The sequence below is a fragment of the Penicillium hordei genome, assembly GCF_028827395.1.
Source record: "Penicillium hordei strain IBT 12815 chromosome Unknown utg000003l_segment0_segment0, whole genome shotgun sequence".
Taxonomy (NCBI): domain Eukaryota; kingdom Fungi; phylum Ascomycota; class Eurotiomycetes; order Eurotiales; family Aspergillaceae; genus Penicillium; species Penicillium hordei.
Window position 1 is genome coordinate 4,223,588 of NW_026623144.1, and position 21,906 is coordinate 4,245,493.

At 47.2% G+C, this 21,906-nt stretch overlaps 11 protein-coding genes across 11 annotated transcripts; 4 read left to right on the forward strand and 7 right to left on the reverse strand.

Moving 5' to 3' along the window:
* Nucleotides 1–559: 559 nt before the first annotated feature.
* On the forward strand, nt 560–2,636 carry N7537_006816 (WD40 repeat domain-containing protein; the record flags this gene model as incomplete). The annotated part of the gene is made up of 6 exons (XM_056897873.1): nt 560–564; nt 695–837; nt 925–1,861; nt 1,916–2,396; nt 2,452–2,527; nt 2,587–2,636. The coding sequence occupies 6 exons, from the start codon at nt 560–562 to the stop codon at nt 2,634–2,636; spliced, it is 1,692 nt and encodes a 563-aa protein (XP_056753658.1).
* A 716-nt stretch (nt 2,637–3,352) lies between these two features.
* Nucleotides 3,353–4,791, reverse strand: N7537_006817 (GPI anchored serine-threonine rich family protein; the record flags this gene model as incomplete). The annotated part of the gene is made up of 5 exons (XM_056897874.1): nt 3,353–3,555; nt 4,018–4,352; nt 4,408–4,548; nt 4,613–4,691; nt 4,743–4,791. The coding sequence occupies 5 exons, from the start codon at nt 4,789–4,791 to the stop codon at nt 3,353–3,355; spliced, it is 807 nt and encodes a 268-aa protein (XP_056753659.1).
* A 1,698-nt stretch (nt 4,792–6,489) lies between these two features.
* Nucleotides 6,490–8,252, reverse strand: N7537_006818 (uncharacterized protein; the record flags this gene model as incomplete). Its single annotated transcript, XM_056897875.1, has 3 exons — nt 6,490–7,047; nt 7,116–7,490; nt 7,548–8,252. 3 exons carry the CDS (start codon nt 8,250–8,252, stop codon nt 6,490–6,492), a joined length of 1,638 nt encoding a protein of 545 aa, XP_056753660.1.
* Nucleotides 8,253–8,887: 635 nt separating this feature from the next.
* N7537_006819 (ankyrin repeat domain-containing protein) lies at nt 8,888–10,006 on the reverse strand (the record flags this gene model as incomplete). Its single annotated transcript, XM_056897876.1, has 1 exon — nt 8,888–10,006. The coding sequence occupies one exon, from the start codon at nt 10,004–10,006 to the stop codon at nt 8,888–8,890; it is 1,119 nt and encodes a 372-aa protein (XP_056753661.1).
* A 746-nt stretch (nt 10,007–10,752) lies between these two features.
* On the reverse strand, nt 10,753–11,454 carry N7537_006820 (uncharacterized protein; the record flags this gene model as incomplete). The annotated part of the gene is made up of 4 exons (XM_056897877.1): nt 10,753–10,905; nt 10,978–11,157; nt 11,213–11,232; nt 11,301–11,454. The coding sequence occupies 4 exons, from the start codon at nt 11,452–11,454 to the stop codon at nt 10,753–10,755; spliced, it is 507 nt and encodes a 168-aa protein (XP_056753662.1).
* A 458-nt stretch (nt 11,455–11,912) lies between these two features.
* Nucleotides 11,913–13,435, reverse strand: N7537_006821 (Zn(II)2Cys6 transcription factor domain-containing protein; the record flags this gene model as incomplete). The annotated part of the gene is made up of 2 exons (XM_056897878.1): nt 11,913–12,611; nt 12,668–13,435. The coding sequence occupies 2 exons, from the start codon at nt 13,433–13,435 to the stop codon at nt 11,913–11,915; spliced, it is 1,467 nt and encodes a 488-aa protein (XP_056753663.1).
* A 456-nt stretch (nt 13,436–13,891) lies between these two features.
* On the forward strand, nt 13,892–15,010 carry N7537_006822 (uncharacterized protein; the record flags this gene model as incomplete). Its single annotated transcript, XM_056897879.1, has 2 exons — nt 13,892–14,013; nt 14,065–15,010. The coding sequence occupies 2 exons, from the start codon at nt 13,892–13,894 to the stop codon at nt 15,008–15,010; spliced, it is 1,068 nt and encodes a 355-aa protein (XP_056753664.1).
* Nucleotides 15,011–15,471: 461 nt separating this feature from the next.
* On the reverse strand, nt 15,472–16,819 carry N7537_006823 (NAD(P)/FAD-dependent oxidoreductase; the record flags this gene model as incomplete). The annotated part of the gene is made up of 2 exons (XM_056897880.1): nt 15,472–15,664; nt 15,729–16,819. The coding sequence occupies 2 exons, from the start codon at nt 16,817–16,819 to the stop codon at nt 15,472–15,474; spliced, it is 1,284 nt and encodes a 427-aa protein (XP_056753665.1).
* Nucleotides 16,820–16,998: 179 nt separating this feature from the next.
* N7537_006824 (uncharacterized protein) lies at nt 16,999–18,294 on the reverse strand (the record flags this gene model as incomplete). Its single annotated transcript, XM_056897881.1, has 2 exons — nt 16,999–17,490; nt 17,545–18,294. 2 exons carry the CDS (start codon nt 18,292–18,294, stop codon nt 16,999–17,001), a joined length of 1,242 nt encoding a protein of 413 aa, XP_056753666.1.
* Nucleotides 18,295–20,127: 1,833 nt separating this feature from the next.
* N7537_006825 (SNARE domain- containing protein) lies at nt 20,128–20,630 on the forward strand (the record flags this gene model as incomplete). The annotated part of the gene is made up of 3 exons (XM_056897882.1): nt 20,128–20,153; nt 20,241–20,349; nt 20,472–20,630. 3 exons carry the CDS (start codon nt 20,128–20,130, stop codon nt 20,628–20,630), a joined length of 294 nt encoding a protein of 97 aa, XP_056753667.1.
* A 964-nt stretch (nt 20,631–21,594) lies between these two features.
* Nucleotides 21,595–21,894, forward strand: N7537_006826 (uncharacterized protein; the record flags this gene model as incomplete). Its single annotated transcript, XM_056897883.1, has 1 exon — nt 21,595–21,894. The coding sequence occupies one exon, from the start codon at nt 21,595–21,597 to the stop codon at nt 21,892–21,894; it is 300 nt and encodes a 99-aa protein (XP_056753668.1).
* Nucleotides 21,895–21,906: the final 12 nt, after the last annotated feature.

Genomic DNA, 21,906 nt, shown 5'->3' on the forward strand with positions numbered 1-21,906 from the left:
TCTTCATTCATGTTCTATTCTATACCATACCCCATAGTTTAATGTGCAAATAAGTGTAAAAAGATCAAGATATCTTCCTCTTAATCAATCATGATATTTAGAGACATAGCCGGCTATGCCGGAGTTAAGCCGGTCCCCGCCAGGCACACGGTTTCTTCTCCGCTCGAACGTTACCCCGGACATCATTTCCCTTGCTGATCCTCCCCTCTCTCGCGCCTCAACTTGTACTTTCGACATCTCCAACCTCCGAACCTTGCACCCTGATATCATTATACACATCTTATCGAGTACACATATATATATCCGCGATTCACGGTCTTATTGCGCAAAGTTGACTCGCCGTCCCCCCCTTGCAGCCATATATCTGCAACTTGTCCATCACTCATTCCGAACACATTAGAGCTTGCACATATCGATATAAAACTCTGGAAAAGGAAACGTTGAATAAAGTGACCTGGCAAAGTTTGCGCGTTTACCTTATCTGATCCAAGGTTGCGCTGGTGGTCACACCATATCTCAGCCCAAATCCAAATTGCGCTTGTGCGAGTGACGTCTAATCATGTTGTAAGCACGCTCTTTCTTTACTTTCCCACTTGCCTTGCCTCGTGTATTCACTCCAACCGACATAATTTGAGACAATTGCATCAACTCTCAATTACCGGATAATCACTTCACTTGCTTACACCAGCGGCAGCGTCCTTCCCCCTCCCCCTCCGCGCTATACCATCCCTGTCGCATATGCGGCGGGGGCCGCAAATGGTATGGCGGTCCCTGTCGTGGAAACAAACAATACGATTACCCACCCGGAGGGTGGGTGTCCATTGCAAGTTGGCGAGGGTATGTATGCTTAGCGATCGCTGGTGGCCCAAAATATCTCAATTTATTTAGAATCTCACAGAGAGCTGACATTTTATATTCCGGCAGGAACGTACATCCTCCAGGATGATCTACTCCTCGCAACACCGCCTCCCCACCCATCTGAAGCTCCTATCATTAATCCGAACCCTCTCGCAACACTACCCACACCTCCTACAACTGGCGTAAAGCTGTCTCTTGTTACACTCGACCCTCGAAAGAAGCCTCCGACTTTCTTGAAGTCAGGTGTTACAGCTCCTCAGTTCGGAGATGGAAACCCCGCGCTTGCGGCACCACCGGTGGCAGCGAAGGACGCATCGAAGCGAAGGAAGCCCAAGAACAACATTATCAAGAGCAGTTCTTCCTTCGTTTCGCGAGTCATCACCCATGAGACATCTGCCAAGCGATTGGGTGACCGTGATGCGAGCGGGGTGTTTGCCTTTGCGAATATCAACCGAGCATTCCAATGGCTTGACCTGAGTTCGCCTACGAAAGAGGAGCATCTTACCAAAGTTCTGTTCACCAAGGCCCACATGCTCTGTCACGACGTCAACGAACTCACCAAGACATCGTCACATTTGGACATTGTGATGGGATCTTCTGCGGGCGACATTATCTGGTATGAGCCCATGTCGCAGAAGTATGCTCGGATCAACAAGAATGGAGTGATCAACAACTCCCCCGTCACCCATATAAAATGGCTTCCTGGGTCTGAGAACCTGTTCATAGCATCCCATGCCAACGGTGTGTTGGTGGTGTACGACAAGGAGAAGGAGGATGCTCTTTTCACCCCCGAGGTGAACGGCCATTCTGAGCAAGAGGTTGGACGGTTACCATTGGACATCCTCAAGTCTGTGAACTCCAAGAACCAGAAGACCAACCCGGTCTCATCTTGGAAAATGGCAAATCAGAAGATCTCAAGCTTCTCCTTTTCGCCGGATCAAAGGCATCTGGCTGTGGTTCTCGAAGATGGGTCGCTGCGGCTCATGGATTACTTGAAAGAGGAGTACGTTTGCCCTATTTTAAGAGAAGCGAACGATTCCCAGCTAACGCCTTCTAGGGTACTGGATATATTCCGCAGCTACTATGGCGGCCTGATCTGTGTCTGCTGGTCGCCGGATGGCAAATACATCGTAACCGGAGGCCAGGATGATTTACTGACGATTTGGTCTTTCCCCGAGCGGAAGGTCGTTGCCAGATGCCAAGGACACAATTCCTGGGTTTCGTCGGTAGCTTTCGACCCTTGGCGTTGTGACCAGAAGACATACCGGTTCGGCAGTGTCGGCGACGACTGCCGCCTCCTCTTATGGGATTTCAGCGTGGGAATGCTCCATCGCCCCCGGGCACACCAAGCCTCAACCCGGAATCGATCCAGCATAGTAGTGCCAAACTCTCAAACTGCCAGTCGCCACCGTGCAGACAGCGGCGACAACCGTGTGCGTTCGGACTCTAATCAAACCGATAAGTTCAACGAAGATATCGATCAGACGAGTCACCCAGTCGAGCCACGGTCTCGAACTGCTCTTTTGCCTCCGATCATGGTAAGCATTGATTGGCGCCTAAATCGCAAGCCCCAAAAGACTAACCGAACTATAGTCCAAAATTGTCGGCGAAGATCCTACATGCTGGCTTGGCTTCCAGAAAGATTGCATTATGACTTCCTCTCTTGAAGGTGTGTTTAATGACACTGTTTGTTATTCGGGGTCAAGCAATTCTAACATACCCACACAGGCCATATCCGCACTTGGGATCGACCCAGCGACAGCGTCGTGAAATCATGATTCTGCATTCGCGGTTTACAATCCACTTTCCTACTACAGGATGACTCGTTACTCCGTACTAACTGTATCATGTAATCGAAGTCGATTCAACAATCTTGGAAGCCCTGGTGGTTACCAATCGGGGGTTCGGGGGGTTTTTTTAGCGTGGCTCTTTTTCTTCGAACAACTATGATATCTTCTCATGTCTATATTACCTTTACATATCTATACATATTCATTATGCGTAAGGAATATTATCTATGGTCTTTTAAAAGCCAGTAGACGGCAACCCCAACCAAAAAGACCGCGCTCGAGGACTTTTGCCTACTGACGAACTGAACTTCTTAAGTCACACCATTTTTCTCTTTCACTCCTCTATTTGGCAACATAATTTAATATGAGTAGGGCAACAGCTAACTGAAGACTCGTTTAACAGTATAATTCCCCAAAAGTACAAAACATGCATAGCATTATCGCATTTCTCATTAATGTAAGGGGCATAATCATACGTCCATAGACCAAATCATTAACATCAACATCAACTCAACATCATCAAGCAAATAAATCATCACTGGGAAAGTAACCCCACTTCCACAATTCCTTCAACAGATAGTAGACTTTGCCCAAAAGAACTACCACAGATAACCAAAATTATCTCCAATTCATATATCTAAGTTCCCGGATGTCCAGCCGGCCAATTGCATAGAGCTGGATCACGAATGACCGATACCGGTAATTTAAAGGACCAAAGCGAACAGACCCAGAAGCAGACTGCCAGCAGGGGGCATGAGGACGGTAGCAGCGTTAGAGGTGGTACTAGCCGACTCGGTAGCAGTGGAGGTGGTGGTCGAAGTCGTCTTGCGAGTGGCGGTGGAAGTACTGCTCGAATGGGTTGCGGTGGACAGGCTAGTCGAAGAAACAGTTGAGACTGAGGTCGAGACTATAGATAGAGTCAGTGTCTGTCTCTTTCATGTAGTGGGTGAAGAGCAAAATGGTATCTCGGAAGCCGCGCTTTCCGTCTTTTACTAACCAGGGGTAGTAGTGGAGAGGTGGGTAGAATGGGATGTGGTAGAAGAAAGAGTGCTTGATGTGAGGAGCGTCGAGGTGGGGAGATGTGTGGAAGACTTGGTAATGGAAGTAGGAGTAGTCGGGGTAGCAGAGGAGTATATAGTCGAGGATGAAGTTGTAATGAAAGAAGAAGGTGAAGATGTAGATGTAGATGAGATTGAGGAGGAAGTTGCAAGTGTGGATATAGAAGAGACTGAAGAAGAAGAGGGAGCGGTAAGTATCAAGGTAGAAGTGTAAGAAGTTGTGAATATCGAAGATGAGGACGTTGAACGGAGATAAGAGGATATCTCAGGAGTGGGAGTAGAAGAAGATAGAATGGAATAGGTAGACGCACTTGCAGAAGAGTTTATAAAAGAAGACGTTGTAGGGGTAGAAGTAGAAGATGAAGCAGTAGAATAATACGAGGTAGGGGTAGACTGGCTGGTGGAGGAGTGAGTAGCAGTCGAAGACAGGTAGGAGGAAGCAGTCGAGGAAGATAGAGCCGAAGTGATATCACTTGTCGACGCGGCGGAAATCAAGGACGAAGTTTCAAGCGCAGTACTGGTTTCCTTACCAGAGCTACTAGCACTAGCACTGCTAGCAATTTCACCCGGCTCAGTGACTCGGAATTGCTGAGACTGGGCTAGAATGCCACTTTCCGGAGAGAGGAAGTTGATCTGGTATCCCTTTCTACGTTGATTATTAGGTCAGTATCTCGAAGGCAATGTATTCAAATTGGACCTACCCATTGTCTATGTCTGTGAATGTCTTTGCTTTGACGGTGTAGGAGCCCTTGGAAGAGTCTATGTCATCTGCCACAATGGTTGTTGTCGGAGGGTAGACATTCTGATTGACCAGTTCGATGCTGAAGGTCTCCGGGTCAGTTCTATTGATATTGCGTTTTTGTTAGCAGATGAGTTGGTGAGTGTGTCGGACAACTAGCAGCTTACGTGACAACCTGCCACTTGATCGTAAGGGGCAGATCTGGATCAATCTTCTCACCAATCCGTGGGGAGGTGACAGTGAGACCTGATTTAACAGTTAGATTGATTTATATTGCCCATAGGCAGATTTCCATACCTGCAACCGTAGTAGCCAGAGCCACCAAAGAGAGAATGTTAACCCGCATTCTGATTGGTCTCTGTGATAGCTAATATCAAGTGAAATAACTCGAGGAACAGTTGTCAATCTTGGAAGTTCGAGCCACAATATAATATTTCTGAGGTTGGAGGGAATCAAAGCCAAGGGCGACATAAGATGGGAACATCATACTTTATAGTCTCTATGACAGTCACAGGAGGCTGTATCTCTCACACAGGATCTTCTCAAATTCCAATGGTAATCTTTATTTCTGGGCTGATTTGCCGTGGTGCCTTGATCCATCACGACCCGTGCTCCCAGGTCTGTGTCGGAGTACAAAATAGTTTGGCGAGGACCAAGTTCTCTTGTCCCCGTGACTTAATCTACTACTGTGTTGCAGTCAAGGTGATCTAGAGGAGGGACTGTTGATTCTGTAGCTTGCAACTTGATTTCCAGCCCAGATAGAAATCTTTCGTCGATTCGATCCACAGTGTACAACGTCTTTAATTTTGACTGGCCGCGCGTCATACTTCCTGTCCGTATTGCAATGAAAAGCATTTTATAATACATTTTCTGTTCATGTACTCAGCGCAACCATGATCATTGGCTAGGGCACGGGACCCTAGGGTGACTGCTGCGGCCCGTTTGGATTCGATGCCGATTGCCAGGGATTCATGAGATGATTAGCTCCATTAGGGTATCTTATTGCTGGGGATGAATTGAGCGATCCTGTAGCTATGAAGACAACCTGAAGGTTGCATGTATACCAAATATCTTATGCTAATCAAGCTTATGTCGAACTATATATATTCGCATAGCTATACCGAAACACATACCAAAAGATTATTCATGATTATTGACTCCTATTACACTCGACAGCTTACTAAATGTGGGACAATCATCCCGAAGGTCTAAGCACACCAGAAGTATAGGATTCTGTGTACACTTGGTCGTTATGAGCGCAAGTAGGACAAAGCCAAGGGAAGAGGTGTTTCATAATTCCAACCCAGCTCCTGGTCCACACACGAAGATGAGATGGGGATGGTAAACAATTACCTTTTCATTCATTTTAAATCTACTAGTCTAAAGGAAATCTTGCCTTCAGAGAGGCTCTGAGATTTCCAAATGATTGCCTACGAGGGGTTTTGGAGTACATAAGGGGTTGCACGACGCAAGAACACAAGATCGGAACAGCACTCATTGGACAATTCCTGGGAGAGATTGAAATAGTCCAAATAGTATCCAGGTTACTTGTCGGGGCAGATTATTGTCTTGACTGTCATAACAAAAGGTCCCCGTTCGGTCTCGAGCATCTGTTTGTGCTCTCCGACACTTCCACTATCAGGCCAAGCTGGGTTTGGCTTCGCAGTGCATCTTGTCTAACCTATTGATGTTAATAGTCTCTGTTTGGATGTTCTGGAATTGACAGTCGTCGTCAGCAGTCTACGAAACATCATATATGACGTGGAAGTGTAAGGAAATCTAAATAGAAAATTGAGTATAGCTATGGTACGTCATTCGCCTTACGGATGGACTGGGAATCATCAGGATTTCTATTTTACAGTGACTAGAGGCATAAACAAGCCTGCATACACTAGAGATTAAGACAATTTCCAGCACCGTATTGATCACCTGTCACTTTTAGGTAACACGAAGAAATCCACTTGTTAGATCGTTCAACGCATAGCGGGGAATTTTCATGCATGGTAAATGCACATTGTGTTTTCACTTTGACCCCGGAGGCAACTTAACGCTGAAGCATGCTGCGACCTCCGTCAACGGTGATCCTATTCCGCACTCGAATGTGGGCGTAAGACGTTCCGAGTTGAATCACGCGATTCAAAGTAGGTTCATCTTGGGAGTTCGAGTCGGTTGTCGCAATCGGAGCGCTGTCTGCGGAGGACCGGCCATCTGGAATATCCGACCAACTGGAAGAGGGAGCACTCGAGAACTCCTCATTCTCCTGGTCGTTGTGCTTCGCGATGTCCAACAGGGCTGTTGGACAAAATACCAAAGCCTCTCCAGTTGGCAGGCGAACAATTTTGTGAAATATGGCCGACGAGGCTTTGGTGTCGGGGTTCTTCTCAATCCCAGCTCCCGCGATGTGTGACTGAATTGCCTTGAACCAAGCTGGCGATGAGAAGCGATGGATGATGGTCACATTGCAAAGTTCAAGCAGTGCTGGTGCAAGTGTTGGTTCCTGTGTCGCGATCAACACTCGGGCGGCTAGATGTCGCTGCTGGCGGACGACAGATAGCAATGTCTCTGTCAGATCGGCCGCTTCAGGTGAAGTGGAAGTCATAAACTTAATTAAATCAAGTGTCAGCGTGGAAGAGCATGGATGACTAAAGAAATTAGAAATGGTCCTCGAACCTTATGGGCCTCATCTAGAGCAACGATGCGACCCGTATCGTGGCGGTTCTTCAAAAACAAAGAAACTGAGATATTAAAAAGAGCGCAAGCATCTTCTTGGCCAACGAACGGGCAACTCAAATCAATGATTGTCAAACTGCCGGGAGGAAACTTCCAGATATCATCAGCAACATGTTGCTTTGAGGTATCGGGACTTGCACCAGGCACAGATCCAGGCTCGAAAAACGACTCCAGAACCTCCAAGCGCATATTAAGGGGCATAAGTTGGCCTTTAACGAATTGTTCGCGCTGGAGAAGAAGTTTGAAGGCGCTGTAGTTGAAGTCGGATTTGCCTTGGTTGGCTATGGCCATGTCGCGAAGAATCTTCATAACGACCTATGTGAGTAGTTTATTAGTACATTGATAGCATGAATGACATGTGCATTGACGTACCTCAATGTAGAGAGGCTGCTCAGCCCTGCTGCCGATGCCCATCAGGGTCTTCATCATGCCAATGTTTAGATCCTTCTGGGGCAGGTAGAGTGGCTGAACCTTCAACATTTTCGAACCACCTGCCAGTCCTTCGTATGCCTTTTTCATGGCAAGGTAATTTGTTGGCGATACCAAAACTCGAACAGGGATGCCTGAGGAATGAAGATAGGCTGCCTCGCACAGCTGCGTGCTGGAAAAGGCCGTGAACTTATCATAGTGAATGACAAGTCCAGCCAGAGGCGACGACAGGGTCCCAGCAGGGGAGGATGCGATCAGTGCATTCTCCAACAGACAGGACAAGGTGTGACTCTTGCCACTTCCTTGACTGCCACAGATGAAGGCAGACCATGGCGCTGACACGTTGGCGTATACAAGATCGTCTTGTGTCAGTGTGTTGCTGGAAGGTCGATTACGCATACCAAGAAGTCCATATTGCGGGAACGTTTGCTCTCCGTTGAGAGGTTGCTCAATATTCAAACGGTCGGTGTCCAGAGTCTCACAAGCAGAGAGAGAAAATAGAGGTGCCGTGATGAGCTCCTCATTAAAGCGGGGGTTTTCGCTTCTCAACGCTTTGGAAGCATCATTGGAAGCATCAATGTCACGTTTGACAAGATTCATGTGCTCCTCTGTCTCCGATGTGTTTCTACGAAGATGGTGGAGTGCCATGATGTCAAGTCATCACCCAAGAAGAGTTCTTGCCGGGGCTCTCTAAGGATTGAGGGAGTGTGTGGTAGAGAGGTATCGGGAATGGGAGATGGTGAGGGTTAAGGGAGACTAGAAAGAGGACAAAATGAAAAGATTGAATCAGTGTTATTGTAATCAGTGGACGGAGCATCGCGATCAGGTGTCCAGGCATCCAGACAATCCGGGATCAAACAGCTGTAGGCAAACATTAATTTATAAATTTTCAAGAACTAAGCTGTTAGATGAACTCTTAAGTCAACTAATTTAAGTGACTGTGAAAATCATCCACTATACTTGTTGACAGCTAAGATCGATAGCTCGTCATCCTAAAGAATAATATCCACAATGCAGAACCCTGGAGCCTCCCTGAGCTCCCAACTAGCGTGTTCACGAAAGGCATCTTTACAATTACTCGGAACACACACAATGGCCGAAAAGATCGAAGTTGTGGATCTTGGTCTCCGGATTGACTGTTAAAAGCAAGCGAAAATCAAGTACATTCTAAATGGAAGATTGAAAAATAACGACTAAAAACCCCACAAAAATGCAAGACAAATATGTAATTGATCAAATATTTTGTTGTCTCGGTATACTATAGAACAAATGTACCAGACGGGTCAAGTCTCGAGTCCTAGTTCTTCCATGATTTTGCCTATGCGAGTCTTCAGGAAATCCCTCAAATCCGGATGGATACCATCAAGAGACCTCTGAAACATTTCAGAGGTGAGCGTGACCCCCAGGTTTGTCAATTGAGAGATGATTTCGGTATTTTCCTGAACAATTGCGTCTTGCAGGATGGGCTTAACCCGAGCCATTTCAAAACCATAGTCAAGGATCAACTGAACTAGATCCCCGTCACCACCGAGGAGGGCAGCGTGGAGTGTATTTGGTGTGTGGTGTGACCAACCATTGGTGATAATCCCTCGAATGTTCACTCCAATCTTGTGTCCTTGAAGTAGCTTGGGTCGAGGTCTCTCGGGGAGTTCATCTGGACGCAAATCAGGAGCAAACCGCAACACGAACTCTGAATTTTCGTCATTCACATCCGCGCCCTCTTCGAGTGCATATGTGACGACATTCTTTTTGCGGTGCCAGAGTCCCTCGTACAGGATGATCTGCGCAGCGTCTTTGACGGTGAGGTTCCGATCCTTACGCTCGAGGAAAGAGATGAGAGCTTTGAGTACGGGTAAATGACCGCGAGCTGCAGCAATTTTCAGAGGTCGTCGTAGCTTGAATGCACCGGTGAATATGGCCTCGTCGTGGGAAAGCAACAGCTCAACAATGTGGACGTGGCCATTTCCTGCGGCCTGTCTCATCGGAGTTTCATAGTGCTCGTCGATCAAGTTGGGATTGACGCCTTGGTCAAGGAGAAGATGGGTGCAAGACAGCGAGCGGATTTCGGCTGCTGCGGTCAAAGGGTGTGATTTTGGGTGTCGTGGGATGACGTTCAAAACCTCGGGGGCATCGCGATCGGCCAAATGAGACCTGAATCTATCTCGGCGTGTGATCTTAGCACCGGCATTCAGGCACTTGTAAATTGTACCATGGAGGCCTCGCTTGGCTGCCCATAGGATAATGTAAGCGTGTTGATGTGCTGTACGGTTCTTGTACAGCTTGTCGTCGAACATGAGGGCAAATCGCGGGCTCGTGCGAGTCAAGGAATTGAGGTCTTTTAGGGAATCTAGGTCGCTCTCAATCATAAGAACGAGCTCGGTAGGTAGGTGAAGGAGAGACATGTTTGCTGGGGATGTGATAGTTGGGAGAAGAGGGAGAGGTTGTCACAAAGATGAAAAGAGCAAGTGAGCAAGAAACGGAGTGAAAGAAAGATGAGACATGGGCAGGTATATGAGAAGTTGAGATCTGATTGATAGCTCACTGACAATTGAAAGTGAGAAGATCAGATGAAGGCAAGCAACACTAACAATAGCAATCGAGGATTGCTCCGATAGCCAGTCTTGTTTGTCAGGCGTCTTTCACTTTATATTCACTTTCAATTGACCTTGGGGTTGAATTAGCACCTACAAATCATCTTGCTTTCATTGTTTCTATAGAATAGAGCAATAAACAGATAGACTATAAGATTTGAATCTAAGAGAGATGTGCTACGAGTCGTAGTATTGTGTCTTGGCCCTATATGACCGAACTACACCTTTTATTACCCTTTGCAACTATATAAGACTCTAGCTGTCTAATACCCAGGCTAATACCCAGGGCTTGAGACCATGAGTCTCATGTTTTACGTTGTCTTAACTGTGTTTGTCTCCATTTTTATTCGTCTCTATTGACTGTCTAAGCCTTGACAAAGAATTTGACGAGGCTTACAATCTACTTAGAATGAAATAGAGGCCTTTAGATAAAGTTCAGTTATAAACTGGAGATAAAGGATGAATGTATATTTCTCTAGTATTCCTTATCTATGTTCCGAACACTGTGAATTGTTGGAGGGTTCTATCCTCCAGCATATAATTCCTTGCTTGAGAGCTTAATTCGCTAACGCAATTACTTCGATCTCCAAATCAGCGGGCTTGGGTAGTCCACTAACTTCAACACTTGTCCTAGCCGGATTATGAGGGAAATACTGCTTGTAAACCTCATTGAACTCCTCATAGTCGCGATCCAAGTGAACGAAGATAATCTGGCTCCGTCAACATGCATTCCTGTCAAGTGATATTGGTATAATTATATATCCCTAGTACAATTGACTTACATTAGCCTTGATCACTTGGTCTAGGGAAGACCCGGAAGATTCTAGGATACTCTTGACATTCTGGATCATCTTGTGTGTCTTCTCGGTGACGGAGGCCTCGACCGGAAGATATTTGCCATTGCCGTCGGCAGCTACTTGGCCTGATACGAAGACAAACCCATTGCCTTTAGCAGCAGGGGACTGGATTGTTTATAAGCCAAGAGGAAAGGGTTTAAAGTTTCTTTGGTATACGTACGTAAGGAACACCGGATCGGGCTATTCTTGTACATTAGTTTCGTAATGTGTATATGTATATATATATTGTTGGGCGGTAGAATACTCACGAGGAGCGCAGCCTTTACCACCGAAGTGTGTGGTAATCTTTGAAGACGATGAGTATGATTTTCCTTGAGCCAAAGACCCAATTCTGTTGCCGCAGCACCATGATTGGTAGCTGCATGAACGGGCTCGAGGAATAACACGGCTAAATTTGAACATCTTGATGTAAAAGTAGATATTGATATGGAGAAATAGTACCTACGTAAAGGTAGGCAGCCTACATCCTTTATATGGCTTCCACCTATATCGGAGTCGGACCCATGATCCGATATTTTGGGCAATGGTGTATCCGATGGTTGAACCGGGGGATGGACCCGATATTCCCGCATTGTTCGTGATATTCGGGAGTGGATTGCGGCTATGCCATTGCACTTGAACTAGTGCTCTACTGTATTCATTACTTTCTCTTCGTAATGTTTCCTAATATCAGTAACTACAGAATTAACGTGAAAAATCTACATTGGGGCATATTGCACTGCTCTATATTCTCAGAGGCTAAAGATTGCATTGATCTGAGCAGTCACTCCGAGCCATAAGTTATTGATGTAGAATCTACAGAATGTAGGGACCTGAGAGTTATGAAGAAGAGAGTAGATTGCTAATGGTCTACTGACTATCTACTCTGGTGAGGGGTTGGTGCTTAAAGTACCCCTATGCAGCCTAATGCCACAACAAGAGTTCTCACTCGCCCGTTCTAGCTCCCGGGGTATATTCACACAATTCTGGTTCACAAAGTCACCGTGATAGTCAATAAATGCAACTTCCACCATTGACCGCAGTTGGGGGTCTGCAGTAACGGCCCATGCTGCTGCCAGACACATTATAACGTATCCTGCTCCAACGGGTCTGTACACATTGGACTTCTGGGCATGTATGAGAGTATCTTCAACAAGAGATCTCGATTCTATCAAGCAGGCGTAATCACTGGGATCTAGTGCCTGAAGGATGCCATTGAAATATATTGTGACTGCGATACCAATTCCATGGGTGCGGAGATAATGTGCTCGTAATATCCGGGCCATGAACGTTTCTGGCATAGTACTTAGCTCCGATGTTTCAGAGTCGACTGTTCGGGCTTTCAACTCGCTCAGGAGCAATTTGCATTTTTCGTATATTGGTCGGACTTCCATTGTCAACGGTGTTAAGTCTTCGCCGTCGCGTATAGCTTGTTTGCCGCGTTTAATTAGGACCGGAGCTCGTGCTAGACATCGCAAAATCTGGCCTTCGGGTTGGTCGTGATCAAAGTCATTCTTGACCAAAGCATCCCACTCCTCGGGGGTCAGGTCGATAGCATCATTGTATAAACCCTCGAATAACTTGGGGGTGTGATCAGCTTGGGCCTGGAACGTAGTAGGAATTGTGGGTGATTTACCACGCTTCCCCGTAAAGAGAGGAATAATTTACGCTCAAAGTCGTCCCGTGGCCCGAAGTTCTTTCGCGCATGTAGAATGCTGGCAGCCCCTTGCGCATGTCCTGACATCACTTGGCCGTTATTTCCGATGAATGTTTGGCAGACTAAAAGTATCATCACAGCACATAGTGTACTGGAAGCACTCGCCTGGAGCGGGTCATCTAGATATACTCTCAGGGTTTTGAGTGCATATGAATACTTGGCTAGTGCCTCGGTCGAAACTGGTTGACGGGTGCAGAAGCCAGCGTGGGCAGTGGTAACCGCATCAACTGCACGGTCGAGTGCTTCATTACTGCCGAGTCGTCGGGGTACATCTTCCAGGAAGATGCCAAAAGACCACCACAGATTGTATCGGAGGTCCGTGGATCGTTTTATGGCGCCGACAAACGAATCCATCAACGTTGTCATGCTATTGCCAGGACATGCCCGGGGTATTTCAAAATAATTTTTTTCTTCTTCGGTTGATCTCGATTTCGATATTGGAACGAGAGTCATTTGGTTGCTTTGGTTTGATTTGGGGGGAAATTGTTGTTGTTTGAACTTGAATCGCTGCTGACCAGACCCCACACAGCTCACTTTTAGACGAAGACATCGTCCACATGCAGGTTGTTTTTCATCGCACTTTAATCTTATTAAGAATACCACTGTGTGCCACGATTTTACCACACGTACCTTTTTCTTTTGCTTGCGGCATGCGTCACAGGCCCGACCTGTTGGGACACCTGGCATGGCGTGGGGAAGACCTGAGTGGGGGGGGGGGAGCGGAGGGTGGATCTTAAAACGGACACTGCAGGTCTTCAGGAATGTTTCTATCTAGTAAGGAGTACACCGTAGAAGGCTATGAAATCATAATATCTCGGACTCAGAAAGGATAAGGACAAAAAAAAAGAAAAAGCCCCAAACAACCAGGTTGAGGTTATTTGGCTGTGCAGTCTAACCGCTTTGGATTAAATGTACCGCTCCCCAAGGCTGAGTTGGGCGTCGTTGATTGGCCAGTTTACGAAGTGTATCCCGTCGAGTCCACAAGTGGAACATCAATGGGGCTGAATTCAACACAGCATCTAACCCGATATAGCCCTATCTGGCGCTTCATGGTCTGTAGATCAGCACGCCGGTGAGGGGGTATTTAAACATGCAATCACCCAGAATTCCCGTATCCAATTCACAATTCATTGGAGTTCCATCATGCCCTCAAATAAATCGGATGTGGAGGTAAACCTCTACTTGTATAATCCAAGTCATATACTACCAGCTGTCTTTGCCGCCTTGGTCGGCGCGTCTTTATTTCTGCATATTTACCAAAACTAGTAAGCATTTGGCATTTTGAGAAAACACCAAGTTTGTTCTAACGCCTTCAGCCGCTATCGATTCTGGCGCGTCACCTTCTTCATCTGCTGGGGTGGAGCCCTATTCACCGCGGGCTGGATTCTCCGCTGCATATCGAGTTACCATCCAGCAAACTTAAACCTCTATATCGCATCAACAGTCTTCATCTATGTCGGCCCACCAGTTTACTCAGCCGCCGCGTATAACCTCGTCGGGCGCCTCATGAACTACCTACCCATGCACGCGGTCCTAAACCCCAACCGTGTCCTCATCTTCTTCGTCTATGTCGGTGCAGCCGTGGAAGCAATTACAGTCGCAGGAGCTGCCAAGAATGCATCAGCCGGTTCTGACCTGGACAAGTACAGGGCCGGCGGGACTCTCATCGCTGCGGGACTTATTCTGCAAGCAGTGGTTGAATGCGTCGTGATTGGGGTCGTTGCAACGGTCCACGCCCGCTGCTCTCGAGATCGGATGCTCTCGCCAAATGTCCGTATGATATGCTTCACACTGTACGGGACATCGACTCTTGTCTTGCTGCGATGTATCTTCCGTGCGGTCGAGGCATTTGAAATGTTTGGTAATCTCGGCTGCCGGGAGAACTGCGGGTCTATTCTCAGCAAGGAATGGTATCTATATGCATTTGAGCTGGGTCCGATCCTTCTGTTTACTTGGTGGCTTAATATGATGCATCCTGGTCGGCATTTACCTCGCCAGAAGCTACGCTATCTGTGTCCTGATGGTCGCACGGAGCGAATGGGTCCCGGCTGGATTGACCGCCGCTCTCAGTGGGAGACTTTTGCCGACCCGTTGGATTTGAAGGGGGTGTTCAAAGGTGCGCCTTCACACGAGAAGTATTGGCTGCGACAGGATGAATGGCCTGTGTGCAAGGATGGTAGCTTTGCTATGGGAACTGCTACCAATACGAGGGCTGCAAGTGAGGATGAAAAGGACTTGGTTCTACTTAGTCCTCAGGTTTAACGAACGAATGCGGGGCATAATTTGATGAATAAATTTAATTCCTAGGTTCTCCTTTTTTGTACAAAGCTTTTCTTTCCCCCCAGAAGTGAATGACCGTTGAAATTTTAAGGTGGACTTAAAATCGATCCCCATTTCACTCGAATGAATTTCTTTATTATATTACCCACATACAGGGTTATGAGACATACTAAATTGGGCCTTGGCCCCAAGAGACTAATTTCAGGGCTACCTTGTAAGCTTACCTGGCCGAAGCTTTTGTGTAGTTAGGGCCGGGAAAGCGCATCAAGTGCGTCAGGAACAGTGGCTAGAGTCTAGGCGGTCTGTCTCTCACATCGGATGAGGCGTATTGTATATTGGGGATTTTTTTCAGGCACGAAGCAGATGACATTGCATGTGAAATAGTGAGTGATAAATACATTCGATCATCATATATACAATTGTTGCAGCATGGCATTTAGTATTTACAGCTTGGCTTGTTCAAGCGGGCTCAATTTCCTCAGTGGGGGGCCTCCTCTGCTCCCATCGCCTGCCATGGATCCCTTTGAGTCACCCTGGGGCGTGGTCATCCTCCACTTTTGACGTAAAGCTTCGGGTGCTCTGTTCTCAAAGCAGTCCACGATATATTGGCCCAAGATAGGGAGGAATTTGAATCCACTAAACCGAAGTTAGTTAGTATAAAGCCACAGTGTGCAAAGTGGCAATGTAGATCAAAACTTACTGTCCTGCACCACCAGTAGCCATGAACAGTCCCGGGATGGTTGGGTGGTGGTCGATAATGAAATCACCATTGGGGGTATCCGTGTACCAACACAGTCGACGGTTCATCCAAGGACGATCCCCCAGCTTGGGGAAGAACTGACGCAAGCCTTGTCGCAGCGATTCATCCGCGTCATCAGGCAAATATCCAGTGGCAGCATTGCTACTTTCGAACTTCGGCGATGAGAGCGACTTCTGAACACCGTCCACATTGACAGTGATTTCGGTTGCATACCCATAACCATGGCGTGCTAGCTTGAGAACATGTGTGTCCGGTGTTGGCGGGAATGAGAAGACGCCGGAGCTCATGTTGATCATGACCGGGATTTTTCTCATCTCGAGAGCCTCCTCCTCGGTCAACTGGATGAAGCCGACAGGCTGACCAGATGAAGACGCCGCATGGCCCATGTTTAATAGACGGTTAGTCCACGCTCCGGTGCTTAAGATCACCTGTGAAGCAAGCAATACCTGCCCTCCGACAAGGTTGACACCAACAACGCGGGAGCCCTCCCGGCGGAGCGAAACAACAGTACCGCGAGGCCCGGCAATGATAGAAACACCCGCCACGGTACACTTGGAAGCAAGCTTTTGGATGCTCCCTCCGGCATCGGCCCAGCCACCTTTCGGATTGTGATATCCGTTCATGCCGGAAAAATTGGCTTGAACGCTAGGGTAGAGTTTGCGGATTTCCATGGCGTCATCAAGATCGTCTAATTTGCCACCTGCCGCCCGAATCACAGCTTTGGATTTCTCCATGTATGCGTTCTTAGGCGTTTCCGAGAACAAAGCGAATCCTGATTCGAAGTATTGATCTTTGTACTCAGTGGTCCATCCATTGTATGCCTCTCGAGCCATTTGGGAATAGATTGGGTCCGCATAGTCGGCGCGAATAATGCGCGATATGTCAACGCTGCTTCCATCTGCTGATGGTGGTACAAATCGATCGACAACAGTAATATCTGTATATCCGCGCTTGTTAAGTTCAAGAGCGGTCGAAAGACCGAAAACACCGGCGCCTACGATCAGAATTGAGTCAGTCTTAGCTGTGGTCATTTTGAGCGACAAATCAGTAGCCAGACAAATGTTGTCAAACTGGAGTCGGTTGAGCGATTTCTAGGATTATAAAATGTAGAGATGTAGGTAAGAAGGGCCGGTTCAGTACCGTCTTGGCGTTCGGAAAAACCGGATCCGGTCCGTGTTCCCCGGATGAGAACGAATATCTAAATCCAACCTCACGTTGGGTTAACGCTTAGCCAATCCTCAAAAGCCCTCCCATAATCTTGAAGCTGCCGGAATAAAGTATCGCTCTCGCTAAACTCCATATTAGCGTCCCCCGGGAGTTCTGAAAAGTCCATCCTCGGTGAGGTCTGACTCGGCGTTTGCATGGGATCCTCAGTCTGCTCAGGTGGATAGGTGACACACTCCGGGGCCACTGTCTTGTGGCCGGAGATTCCAGCGGATCCAATCAAAGTAAAATCACGGTCGGTGATGGCGCTAGCGGAAGGATCCCCTAAGCATCCGACACTGTCCTTGGCAAGTTCGGGGCCGAAGATGTCGCTAGCAGGATCTGATGTATTACTTGCATGGGCATAAACTAAGATTTTCCACAATAGCTGCGAGTTCACAGACCACTTCTGACGAGAATTGGTTCCTCCTGGGGCAATGCTGCCTGTCATAAGGCCTCCGGAGGAAACGCTGTCCCGGAGTTGTTGTAGTTGTCGGACCTAGAGGCTACATCAGAACCAATGAATCAGAGCAACAGCTTGAGGAAGACCAACCTGGCGATCGATGTGTGGCCATCGATGACTCATGTTCCGTAGGAATCTAAAACATTTCTCAAATCCCGTTTGCGCCTTTCTGTTAAAAGCTTCATCCTCAACAAAGCTATGTTGAAGATAGATGGTAGCGACAATTGCCACGCATTGCCCTATGATAGGGTCAGATACCTCGAAGTTCTTTGCCTCGATAAGCTCGAGGAAATAAACAACCCAGCCAGAGTGGAAGGTCAGCTGCTCGAAAGAATTGCGGAGGAATGACTGAGGCATTGTCCTCCGGAAGTTCCGAAGTCGCATGGACAACAGAAATGGATGGTTTACTAAACAAGGCACCGCATGCCAAACCAACTGGAAGAATAACCACGGGCTCCAGTAGTCGCGATGAGTCTGGAGTTCGGCAGGGGGATGATCCTGGAAGCGACTTGCATGAAGTCGGAACCTCAGTGGCATGAGACTCTCATGCTCACAGTGTCGGAAATTGATCATGGTGTAATCAGAGTTTGGAGACCACGGGGGATGAGCATCAACGCCAATGTGGCTGGCGGCATAATTATTTGCCATCGCCCACAGCTCGCTTGTGTAAACACTGGTATCATAGATTCCAATGTCTAGCTTGGGGTCACCGCTGTTATCACGGGCAAGGTCTTTATTGAATATCATGGCTCCCAATGGAGAGGTGATTTCACCTGCCTCTGCAAGTAAGTCCAAGCTATCTCCAGGTGGATGTAGAGAACCCTGGAGATTCTTAAGCATGAAGAGGCTTACGCAGCAAAGCTTGCGCTCATCACGCTCGGTTTCCAAATTGCTTACAGACTCTAGGCCACTTATTCTGAGATTTCTCATTAAATATGTGGCAAGTCTGGTATAAGACCCCGCGCGAATGATATGGCCCGCTGGAAAGATGAAACACAATGTTAGAAATGAACACAAGGACACAGGTCGGGACTGCTTTACCTGTAAATTCCAGCATACTTAGAAGACAAAGCGTCTGAATCGTAGATAGCTCCACAGTCCCGGATGCTAAACGCATCATGACCGTCTGACAAGCCCTTTCTGTTTTTTTCTTGATTTCTAGTTGTATGTCCTGGTCAATGAGTCCTGGTCTTTTGAAGCGGACACCAAGAGCTTCAATTGCAAGTAGAAGCTCGGGGTCCCGCTTTCCCAGGGAGGCCAGAGAAGATCTGTTGGGGAATAACATAAGGGGCTGCGCGTTACAAAAGATTAGGTACAGCTCAGCATCTGGGACACCAGATGATCTAGCTCTATCTAATTCGTCAATGAAGGTCTCCTGCAAGTAAATTCCATATTGGACTCACATGGAAGAACTCTCCGGAGGTGGAAATTCTGGTATCTGAGGGTTATTCTCGGGGACAACTGGTGAAGAGAGATAATTTGAGGTAGGTCGCCTGCGACCTTAATTAGCTAAATAAGACATAATATAGTGAAGATTGGAACACACGTAATATATTCCATCAACTGTTCTAGTTTCCCTTCAATGCCGGAAATGCGTTGTTCCTATGCCACATGAGAATCCGCTTAGGTCTAGGCATCATTGATACTTACCATCATCTTCTGAGAGTGACCGAAGCCTTCCTCTCCATTCTCCGTGCCTGCATACACGCAGTGTTGGCCAAGTCGCTCGCAGTACGAGCAAATCGGTTTCTCTCCTGGGCAACGCGACTTTTTCCGGCTGAAGCAAAGTCAGCTTAAATTGCCTCGAAGCTTGTGGCACCCAATATTCAAGCTCACCGACATGGCTCACAAGCCTGACGGGCTCGTTTTGATGGTCTTTCGTCTTCCGTTGATCCCATTTTACATATCATATCCTGTCACCACGAAAAGTGATGATCTAAGCAGTTTCACGTGAATAAAACGTCGATCCAAGGCGGGGAACGGGTGTGGGTCCAGAAAATACAGGCAAAGTACAATATAAATATTGTAGCTTCTCCAACTTCTCTTCCATATTTCTCTGTCTAGCCTGATGCGCTATAGCTGTAGATGGAATAACAGGAACAAACGAGAACTCAACCAGACTCCAGTAGATGACGCATGGGTTTGGTTGAGACATCTTTCGGCCCAGTTCTCTTACTATCACAATAATTCCCGAGGCAAATGGGAGTCCAAAGTGCAATTGAATGCTTATTCTATTTCGAAGGATAAATAAAGATATCAGCATAAATTATTCGATTGCAAGGTATCAATTGCTAGGATGTGTCATAGTAATCTGCTCGTCACATCCAGATTTTCGTGATGAAGTGGTCCCGTCTTGTATATTATGGGCGTATATACACGGTGTGCTATACATAGCACTAGGGTGTACCTATGACCTGAGTGATAGTAGACTCTGTTCAACTCTGCCTTTTCGAAGATCTCATGAAAATGTAAAATGGAAAAAAATGTAAATTTCTACATAGTGAAGATCGACGATCATGTGATCTGCCACTGAGCTGACGTCGGCTCCAGGCTTCTGGCCACTCATCTCCGCCTCCTCACTCATTGCTGTGACAATCCTTTGATCCCTGCGAGCTTTACATCACTCCTAATAAATACCCGGAAAAGATCGAGGGAAGCTTGGAACTATCCAAAATGAGTGACGCCTACGAACGTGAGCAGTACGTCCCCCTTTCCCCACATTGTCCCGTCGGGTGCCTATACGAAAGGAATTATGTTTCGATTGGAGTGCTAATCTTTTGAAACAGGCAGAATAATGCGCTCCTCAATTCACTCTCCTCGAAGGTCTCAGCCCTCCGCTCCGTGACGATTGATATCCATGACAATGCTCGGGATCAGGACACCCTCGACCATACAGTATGTCTTGAACAATATTTCGCAGTCCCGATAATGACCCAGGACATTTGCTTGTCGCTTGGAGATACTTTAACTGGCGCCTCGACCGTGATAACTTGCGACTGACATTCCTGCCTTCTTAGAGCGATGTATTTTCCTCCTTCTCAACAAACCTCAAAGGTAGCGCCACTCGACTCACGCGGATGGCGAAACAAGGCGATTCCGTGGCTGTGCTGAAGATTGCGGGCATGTGTATTGCCGCTGGAATCGCTCTCTATATCATTCTTGGGTGGATTTTCTGAAGGACTTCTTACGTCCTTACAACCTGCTGCTTCCTCGACGCCCTTTTACCTCCGTCCGGCTCAATATTCGATACCCTTGCTGGACCGAGACTCGTATCGAATATTTATGATCTGATCCTGTCATGTTATTCCATGGTGTTCGTCCTATGCACCGCATCTATGCTGTGCTCGATCGTAATATGAGGTGGCACGTTGGTTTGCAGTGTATGCTCTGCCCTAGGATTTCCCCGTCATTTTGGATACACTCAGTGTTCTATTTTTGGGCTGTGCCTGTTATAGACGTTGGTGCCCAAGACCGTCGGCAGCGCGACTTCTACCGCCTCCTTCGACCTACTTCGATTGACCCTTGACCGCTAGGTTCTCTTGATTGATGTCTTCATGATTTGCAAATCAGCCCAAGTGGCTCTGATCTCTTCCTCGGAGCGGCCGGCTTCAAACCTCACTGCGACTTGACATTTCTGCTTCTTCCCATTTTCCTTGTTATCAATACTGTGATTACTGAACATAATGCATACTTGGCCCACTAAATACATTTCATTCATGCTCAAGTATCCACTCGTTGCGTAATTGAAGTACACAATGGCGCCCGTCGGTTCCTCCAGTACCCTGGCAGCTCTAGTGACATCACCACCAGGTGATTCATCCCAGCATGATATATTTAGATCAACGACTCCAAATGTCTACTCCACCAAAATCTAATTGCCGATCGTGAGGATCGTGGGTTTAAGCTCACCAAGGTCGTGGCCAAAAGCTTTATCCAAAAACGGAAACCAGGTAGTATAGATACAATGAAAGTCCAATTCAGACTTTTTCTTCTCCCCGCTTTTTCTCGTCATGACTCCTCAGATTAGATGTAGGAGTTGACTGCCTGGGGAAATTTTTATTTATTACGCTGAATATTTACTCCGTTGTGTTGTGTGCCACATTTCCACGTGTTGATATCACAACGCCGTTTTCGGCAAATATGCCTTGGAATGCCAACCTAGGTTCAGCGAAACCAATCTCATTGAAAAATACCAAGCTTTCTGTTTCCCCACAATCAATTAAGGCTACATACCTCATTGCATCTTATTGGCTCCATGGCCACGACCCGATACAGACCTCGGGAGTGTACCATGTCATCAAGCGCCGAGTATCAAGATCCGATACGGCACCAACGGACGCTACAGCATTACCCCTCTATTACCCCTCTAGCAGTGACTCATTCATCGAGATTGGAGGTGGGGGTAGTCCCATGGTGGACAATAAGAACACTGTCGTATGACCTGTACAATAA